The 10219-nt window shown below is 38.9% G+C and overlaps 1 protein-coding gene across 1 annotated transcript; it reads left to right on the top strand.

The window, feature by feature from the left end:
• Positions 1 to 576: 576 nt before the first annotated feature.
• Positions 577 to 3702, top strand: LOC136251354 (uncharacterized). Its single transcript, XM_066043796.1, has 2 exons — positions 577 to 593; positions 2637 to 3702. The coding sequence occupies exon 2, from the start codon at positions 2741 to 2743 to the stop codon at positions 3617 to 3619; it is 879 nt and encodes a 292-aa protein (XP_065899868.1). The 5' UTR covers positions 577 to 593; positions 2637 to 2740; the 3' UTR covers positions 3620 to 3702.
• The last annotated feature ends 6517 nt before the right edge of the window (positions 3703 to 10219 follow it).

Here is a 10219-nt window from a genome sequence, read left to right as displayed (position 1 = left end):
CTTTTCGAGCGGTGTAATCGACACTTCACATTCCTGCCGGGTGCTGTCACAACTGGCCCATTGGAAGTGTACCAGACCCTATTTCGAGCAGGCGCTTATAATCTCTAATCGATAAGCGCCGTTGGGAGAAATAGTGGTCTGGCTGCGCGAGACTAGTCTACAAACAGTATAGCTGTTTAATCACGTCACTTTCTCTGTTCTATAGCTGTTTACACTATAACTGCTTTAATACTTAAAATTAATAACGTCATGGGCTGAGCCCCTCTCCCCCCTTAACGTAATTATGACGTTAAGCGTACCAAAATCAGTTTGGAGATGCCCCCTAAGTGCAGCACTAGCTAGTCTCGCGTGGCCAGACCGCTTTTTTCTCTTTGTCATTGGGTAGGGAGAAAAAGAGTCTGGAACAGTTCGAATCCCACACTCGTCTTGTCACTCCCCGGTTAATTCGGGGGTGTTAACCAAACTGAAACGTGATGCGTTTTCAAATAGTAGCCGCTTGCGTCAATCAATTTCAAGCGCGTATTTATAAACCTATCAGCATCTAAAGCTGCCTTTGAGGCGATAATAGATTGAATCGAATGTTAGCTGTTTAGGTAAGCTAAGTCTTTGTTTATTGTTGTGCTGTGGCATTCTTGTTACAATGGAGTTTAAGCGCATGGGTTGCATACTTGTGACGTAGCCTCGTGACGTGTCAAGACGATTGTGGGATTCGAACTGTTCCAGACCCTTTTTTCTCCCTACCCAATGACAAAGAGAAAAAAAGCGGTCTGGCCACGCGAGACTACAGCATTAGCTAGCACGTGTCAACACAAGCAAGGCAAATCCAGCAGCTCTATACGTAAATGCCAATTGATGCATACAAATTTTCCTTTTTCCCATCAACCATCAAATTATGGAACCAACTCCCTGCTGATGTAATTAATTCCTCTACTCCTAATGAGTTTTGTAATAACTTAAGTAACTTTTATGATCACACCTGTGCGTTATAATCTTTTGATTGCTGCACAGTAATCGTAAATATAATAATAATGCCTTTCTGGCTACTCATGATCAGGAAATACTGCATTTGAGAATTGCCGCCCATTATTCCGCTAATAATGCCAGTTTATTGCTGTATCAGGCTAGTCTCGCATGGCCAGACCGCTTTTTTCCCTCCCTACTCAGGCCATCACAAATTAATTTTATGTTTCTCGGATGCGGCGGGTCAACAATTTCACTTTTCTGAAAAAATAAAAATCACATGATTGGTTCATGTGAACTCACATGGCTGATGAAACTGGCACCACAGCTTCACGAATCGTTTAGTGTTGTTTTGAAACGAGGTGCAGTCATCGTTAAAACAGAATAATAGTGAAGTGCTCCTGCGAAGAGACATTTGGGTCACTGGTTAGAAAAGTCACTCCGGCGGAATTTCAAGAAGAAGAGTCAGGTAATGGGAATATAGCTTACAGTGGCTACTTGGCTTTAGTGATTCGACATGCTAAACATACATGTTAATGGAATTTAAACATATAAATTGATATCTAATAGTGAGAAGGGACATACCAATGGTATGTATAAAGTTTGTCTCTTCACTTGAACTTTGTGGTCACGGCAGGTTTTGCTGATCCAGGTATAGTGTGGCAGCTACTTATTATGTACATAGCCTACAGCACAAACATGGCATATAGCTATACATGCAAATGATATTTAAAAACTCATGTATTTTAAGATGCACACTGATCATATAATTTATTGCAGCTATATATGTTCTGCTGGGAGTCAATACACAGTATTGTTATAAATCTATGTATGTATTTTAATATAGCTACATGTGCCATCCTTTTCTTTCTTTTTTTTTTTTTCGACCTGCCAGGTCACCCTTGAGGGTAAAATAATCCGAGAAACATAAGATTTATTTGGTATGGCCTCAATGGCAAAGAGAAAAGGCGGTTTGGCCCCGCGAGGCTAGTATCAGGCCATTTTCTTGAATTCTTTAGCTGGTTACTGTATTAGAGTATTCCATTTCAATGTGAGAGCTTTATGACTACTCTATTAGAGTATCTCGATATTTTTTAACGGAATTGTGCAATCTGCAGATTTTCCTACTGTTAAAGCTTTATTATCACCTCAAAATGCTAGCATAACAACATACCTAGATGCCTGAAATTATGCTGGCATAATCGCCGCATCCCTAACAATGGCAGCATAATAGGATGATCAATGTGCATACCAAAGATACTGCAAAACACATTATCATTTCAAGAAATGTGTAATGTTATTATTTTTACTGTTTCTTGGCTGATTATTCACACAGGATCAAGATACTCTAATATAGCAGTCAGGTTTAATAGTCAGCTCTAAAACTTTTGAAAGCTAATTTTGAGCATAATGTGATTGATTGTTTGAGTTGCACTTCTCAAAAGCACAATAGGCTATTTTCAAAGCACAATGTTATTGGCTCAAGCCTTGCTAAGGGCTTACGATAAATAAAACTCTACCATTGTAGTAAGAATTATAAGTGACTTTACTTTACTTAACTGCCACAATCTGTCAGTAAGGATTAAAGTTATTCTGACCTTCTTGCTTTTCTGTGTAGTTGCATTGTAATTATTCATTGTGTGTGTTTTTGTTATGGTGTTGATTTTTTGTAACAGTGATCCTCAGCAATAAAGTGGTAATTGCTGCTGATGAGCAGTGTGGAGTTTATCATTTTTCAACACCTTTCTTTCCTGGAGGGTCATGTGAAACCATCTATAACATGAATCCAGAGAGTCATGCCAGGCCAGGATATTACTGGATCGCTGATGGGCCCACCCAGGTTTATTGTGGAATGAACTACACTGGATCATCTTGTGAGGACATCTTTGCCAATAATCCGGAAACTCGTGACAAGGAGGGATACTATCGTATAAATGGTAATCAATGGACACTTTGTAACATAACTTCTGGTGACATCCCCACCTGTGCTGGTGTGGGTGGAGGATGGAGAAGAATTGTTAGTATCAATATCAGTGCAGGAGATGCTTGCCCTAATGGATGGCGTGAAGAGACAAACTTCGGTGTTAGTTTTTGTCGACTTGACAGTGATACTGGTAGTACTTGCTCATCTGCCTACTTCTCCACTAATGGAACAAGCTACCAGAGGGTGTGTGGTAGAGCAAAAGGATTTCAGAAAGGTGAAACTCTTGCCTTCCATGGTGATTCCTTTAGTAGTCAAACATCTATTGATGGCTACTATGCTGATGGACTATTACTCACTTATGGTAGCCCTCGTCGACACATTTGGACATATGCTGCTGGATCTTTTGATAACCGTACTGATGGTGACTTCAGAACTTATAATTGCCCATGTGCTGCTGATGGAGGAACAGCCCCTCCGTCTTTTGTGGGAACTGACTATTACTGTGAATCAGGATTTATTGTCAGTGCGGTTTATACTGACTATTTATTTGCTGACCCACTGTGGGATGGATCTGGCTGCTTTACCAGTAGATGTTGCGAGAATCGTGTTCAACCATGGTTTTCTCAAGTTTTGAATGAAACCACTACAAGTGATATTGAAGCTAGGCTTTGTAGTCTTGGAGAAGCCTTTCGCAGATTTGTCATGATTGTGGAACTGGAGTTATATATTCAGTAACTTTACAGTGATTGATACAACTGAAAGATATTCTAGTCATTAGGTTTTTTTTGACTCTCTGTTGTATACTTTCCATGAATTTTCAAATAGTGTGATTCCATGGATAAGAATTATTATTGTAGTCTGAAACACTTTTTTTGGCCAAACCTTGCAATATGGTCTAATATTACTTTATACTACAAACTAGACAAAATTCTCTATCATGGGCTACTCAAAATCATCTGCTGGACCTCTGTCGACATTGAGCAATTTACAATATTCACTCAGGAAATTCTAGTATTTTCAAAGCGTTCGTTTCCAGACTCTCAGCCATAATTATATAATTAGCTCATAAGTACAACAGTTATTTATATAGGTGCTAATTAATTTATCAGCTTACTTTTTTACAATTTTGGATGAAAAGAAAGAATTATATACACAATCTTAAAATGTTTTCAGATGGTTTTATTTTAAAATGTTTAAGGGTACATATATGACAATCAAAATATTCTAAACAGTGATATAGCTATTCAGTACCTGAGACCCCAGTTTCTGAGATTAAGTTAGTTTTTAAAACATCACATCAACTTGTCGCTAAAGTCATTCCTTGAAAGTGTAAATTTAAGAAACAATTAAGCCAGTTTGCCTTCAAAATAGCATGCACAACAAACAGAATATAACTATATCCCCAGATTAAATCTCTAAATGCTTGATTTTAAAAGATTCCTTGTTTTCCCTTATGTATATAGCTATAGCCAGGAAAAATACACTAATATATTCCATCTCAGATAGCTACAGTGTGGCTTGCTTTCTTGAAAGATATCCACTTGATCTTTTGGATTGGTAGTGCATACAGCCAAACCAATATCTCATACAAATTATCATCGTTTATATATTCAAACATTCATATTATGCAGGGGCGGTGGAGCCGGCAGGCCAAAGAGTGAGGGGGCCATGCCAGCTGTAAGTTGAAAACCAAAAAAAGGGTCACTACCTGCTAACAATAGCTGCTCTCCACCAATTATATCTCCTTATTACACACAATGGCGGATCCAGGATGGGGCATTTGGGGCAAATGCTACCCCCCCTCCATCCTTTGTGGAGGAGCCATAGCTACTTCTTTTGATTGAAATACTACACCTTGTCAGCCCATGATCAATAGTATCTATATAACTTATATAATATCCATATATTACTACTATATACTTAAAACAAAACTTAAAGCAACTGTCAAACTGTCACCCAGCACCTTCGTGCGTACTAAGCGCCTCTAATAATAATTATCGTATTGCTGGTTCTAAAGAAATTCTAACCTTTTAAGACTTCACAAAGGCCAAAATAGCAATAATACAATACTAAGGTAGGGTCCGCAACACGAAAAATCGATATCCTCCAATCAACTATTATTATATTTATTATTATATTTGTTACTGTGCAGAAATCAAAAAGATTGTTATGCACAGGTGTGATCATAATGAATGTTCAGGTTAGTACAAAACTCATCTAAGGTAGGGGAGTGAATTACAAAGGGGGGGGGGGGGGGGGGGGGGGTGTGTTCCAGAGTCTGATTGTAGAAGGGAAAAAGGAAAATTTATAAGAATCAATGATAGTGTCAAGCTGTTTATAATAACCTTCTCTTGATGGACGATGATTAGGTATTAGATCATTTGTGGGTATACTTAGATTGCCATTAATTATCTTATACATTGTAGTTATCTTAGACTTGTTTCTTCTTTCTTCGAGGGTAGGTAAATTTAATGATGACATCATTCTTGTTACACTACTAAATCCAGAAAAATCATTGTAGCAAAATCTAGCTGCTCTCCTTTGGATGGACTCAAGTTGGTTTATGTTGGTGTGGGTGTGGGGGGCCCAGACAGAGGATGCATATTCAACAATGGGACGGACCATCATCTTATAAGTTATAACAATTGCTCTTAACAGAAACAGGGCATTGGTGAAGGTTACGGCGCAAGAATCCATTAACCTGGTTTGCTTTGCTAGTGACTACCTAGCTATTGTCATGTGTTAGGCTAAGTGTAATAACACCAGCGTGGCAGCCAAGTTTGTCACTTTCTTCTGGTAGAAAACGATACAAATGTCCTAAAATCACGTGATTTTTCGTTGCAGCAGTTCGTAGGGTTCTTCGTATGCCACGATATTCACTCTCAACATTGTTCAAGTAGTCTTTCATCAACTCAAAGTATTGTTGGTTTGATTTTATTGGTCAGTTTTCGGTGGCAGCACGATCTGTGCAGCTTTTTGGCGACAGACAAAATGTTTCTTGCTTTGGAGCACAGGAAAAGCAGAGCAGCAACTGCGCCGTGGGTCAGCAATGACCAGTACTAAGTAAAGTACCTGCATGCGGAGTATGGTTATAATTGAAGCTTGTTAGCCATCTGGCTGAGCCATCTATATGCTGAAATTCGGCCAAAATGACGCGATTTCTGCAAACAAATACCAAAATGGTTGATACATCAGTGAGACAGTCTCCAACAACAATGATACGAAGCTTATAAACAGCTAACAATACGGCTATCTCGTCCAGTAAACGCATAGAGCAATCCAATGCATGAAATAGGCACTCACGTAATCGATATTCAAATCTCGGAAAATACAACCATAATCTATTCCAATGACATTAAAATCACTTGGAATCAAGTGAAAATCAGTTTGTGCGCATTAGGTTCAACATCTCGATTAACCCAGCAGTCTGAGACTCTCCCTATGATGCCATCACAGCATAAAACACACCTGCACTGGCCCAGACCACGCCTGAGTGAACAATTAACACAAATACTTACAAAAGGAGCAGCTCAATGCAAAGATCATTTATAGTCACTAACTGTTCAGTCAAAGTTTGAGAGTTCCGCTGAACTAGAGAGCTCCTGTAAAACTTGGAACAGGCTACTGAAGGGATTCCACCCCGGTCAATTGTCATTCCTCCTTTGTGCAGCATCTGACACTCTACCCACCGCTGTGAATTTACAGAGATGGTCCATCCTATGTGAAGCGAAGTGTTTGCTTTGCGATTCACGGCGCCCAACAACTGCTCATGTTTTAAGTAGCTGCCCTGCAGCATTAAATCAACAGCAGTATACCTACCGTCATGATCAGGTTCTTCGTGTTTTGGCCACTAAACTTTCTGAAGCATTTGCTGACATCCCATTTGTTAAAGTGTTTGCTGATATACCTAATTTCCATGCTGATAATTCTCCACAGTCTACAATTCCGATGAGTCTCCTTATTACATCCTACCGTCCAGACATTGTAATATATAATTCCCAGAGTTCTTCCATCACTCTGTTGGAACTAACATGCCCTCTGGACTCCATCCATCACATCCAGTCTGCTCGCAATAGGAAGCAGAGCAAAACTGAGTATCTGCAGCTGTTGGCTGAATTTGATCGCCTAAATATTGCTAACTATTATGACACCATTGAAATCACGGTACTTGGTCATTTTCAAGTGTCTTCCATCAAGAATTTATCTAGTTTGTTAAACTTCGTTCAAGCTGATATAAGGATTTCGAAGCACATTATTAAGGAATGGTTAGATGCTGCTGCCTCTGCCAGTATCTCTGCCTCTCAGAGAATTTTTCTAGCACGAAACTGTACAGAGTGGTGCACAAATTAGACAGTTTTATTTTTGTAATTACAGTAATTAGCTAGTCTTTTTTGTTGTTGTTGTTTTGCCTTGCCATGCCCACAGTGTAGTCCTCTACTTTTTGTGTTCGCATGCTGTCCGAGGTTTCACATGCCTATTTGTTTTGTTGTACATCTTTTCATCACAATTGTCAATGATGGTTCTCTCTCAGTGCATGGCTCCCATTCAGAAATGAAAGCAATTTCATAGGTATTTCCGCGATTTGAATTTCAATCACGTGAGTGCCTATTTCATGCATTGGATTGCTCTATGCGTTTACTGGGCGAGATAGCCGTATTGTTAGCTGTTTATAAGCTTCGTATCCTTGCTGTTAGAGACTGTATCACTGATGTATCAACCATTCTGGTATTTGTTTGCAGAAATCGCGTCATTTTGGCCGAATTTCAGCATATAGATGGCTCAGCCAGATGGCTAACAAGCTTCAATTATAACCATACTCCGCATGCAGGTACTTTACCTAGTACTGGTCATTGCTGACCCACGGCGCAGTCGCTGCTCTGCTTTTCCTGTGCTCCAGAGCAAGAAACATTTTCTCTGTCGCCAAAAAGCTGCACAGATCGTGCTGCCACCGGAAACTGACCAATATAATCAAACCAGCAATACTTTAAGTTGATGAAAGACTACTTGAACAATGTTGAGAGTGAATATCGTGGCATACGAAGAACCCTACGAACTGCTGCAACGAAAAATCACGTGATTTTAGGACATTTGTATCGTTTTCTACCAGAAGAAAGTGACAAACTTGGCTGCCACGCTGGTGTTATTCAAGTTCCACTTAGCCTAACACATGACAATAGCTAGGTAGTTGATTGGAGGATATCGATTTTTCGCATTGCGGACCCTAACTAAGAGGTGATTATTTGCTGCTTCTATAATCCAAGAGAATTTGCTCTCCCCAACCACCTACAACTTAGCCTGTTTGTGCCCCTCCCCTTGCCAGCTCCTGGATCCGCCCCTGCGGTCATGTGAAACCATCTATAGCAGGAATCCAGAGAGTCATGCCAGACCAGGATATTATTGGATCACTGATGGGCCCACCCAGGTTTATTGTGAATGAACTATACCGGATCATCTTGTGAGGACATCTTTGCTAATAATCCTGAAACTCTTGACAAGGAGGGATACTATCGTATAAATGGCAATCAATGGACACTTTGTAACATAACATCTCCACATGTGCTGGTGTGGGTGGAAGTTGGAGAAGAATTGTTAGTATCAATATCAGTGCAGGAGATGCTTGTCCTAGTGGATGGTGTGAAGAGACAAATGCTGGTGTTAGTTTTTGTCGACTTGACAGTGACACTGGTAGTATTTGCTCATCTTCCTACTTCTCCACTAATGGAACATTCTACCAGAGGTGTGGTAGAGCAAAAGGACATCAGAAAGGTGAAACTCTTGCCTTCCATGGTGATTCCTTTACTGGGGCAAGTAATCAAACAACAATTGATGACTACTATGTTGATGGGCTATTACTCACTTATGGCAGCCCTCGTCGACATATTTGGACATATGCTGCTGGAGCATTTGATAACCGTACAGATGGTGACTTTAGAATCTACAATTTCCCTTGTACTGCTGATGGAGGAACAGCCCCTCCCTCTTTTGTGGGAACTGACTATTACTGTGAATCAGGATTTATTGTCAGTGCTATTTATACTGATTATTTATTTGCTGACCCACTGTGGGATGGATCTGGCTGCTTTATCAGTAGATGTTGCGAGAATCGAGTTCAACCATGGTTTTCTAAAGTTTTAAAGGAGACCACTACAAGTAATATTGAAGCTAGGCTTTGTATCTTGGAGAAACCTTTCGCAGATTTGTCATGATTGTGGAACTAGAGTTATATGTTCAGTAACATTACAGTGGTGAAAGATATTCTAGTCATTATGTTTTTGTTGTTTTTTACTCTCCGTTACAATTTTCCATGTATTTCAAATAGTGTGATTCCATGGGTAAGAATTATTATTGTAGTCTGAATGGCTTTTTTGGCCAAACCTTGCAATAATGTTATGGTCTATCATTATTTTATGCTACAAACTATACAAAGTTCTCTCTACCATGTGGACTACACAAAATCACCTGCTGAACTTCTGTTAGCATTGAGCAATTTACGATATTCACTCAGGAAATTCTAGTATTTTTTCAAAGCATTCATTTCCAGACTCTCAGCCATAATTATATAATTAGGTTCAAGCTCATAAACATAACTGCTATAGCTAAGTGCTAATTAATTGTTTATATAGACTCTTCAGTTTATATGTTAAGTTTGTTTTGATTGTGGATGAAAACTAATGAAACAAAAACAAGTTAAGAATTGTATACACAATCTTAAAAAATGTTTTCAGATGATAAAATTTTAAAATGTCCAAGGGTACATATACAACAATCAAAAATTTCTAAACAGTGATGGCTATACAGTATCTGAAAGCCCAGTTTCTAAAATTAAGTTTATTTTAAAACAGCATGCTCAACTGGTTGCTAAAGTCATTCTTTGAAAGTATAAATTAAAAAAAAAATTAAGCCAGTTTGCCTTCAAAATAACATGCACAACCAACAAAAATATGATTATACCCTCAGATGAAATCTCAAAAATCTCAAAATGCTTAAGCTTAACATTTAAAGCTAGCTTGATCAAGATATTTAAAGATTCCTTGTTTAGAATATTCCATCTCGGATACAGTGTACATAGCTTGTTTTCTTGAAAACTATCCACTTGATCTTTTAGATTGCTAGTGCGTTGTGGTATCATACAGCCACAGCAATATCTCATACAAATAATTATCGTTTATATATTCAACACATTCATGTAGTAGTAAAAGAATTGTCATGTGCATGCACATGACTGAGCAACACTCATGCATTAAACTCTACCAGCCATAGGATCTGGCCTTACCTGTTTATGAAAATCACCATGCACTCTTATAACAAGCAAATATTTTTACGGGTGTGAACTGG

This window comes from Dysidea avara, chromosome 1 (genome assembly GCF_963678975.1).
Source record: "Dysidea avara chromosome 1, odDysAvar1.4, whole genome shotgun sequence".
Lineage (NCBI taxonomy): Eukaryota > Metazoa > Porifera > Demospongiae > Dictyoceratida > Dysideidae > Dysidea > Dysidea avara.
Note: the sequence above shows the minus strand (reverse complement) of the source record. Positions and strands in the feature narration are given on the sequence as shown.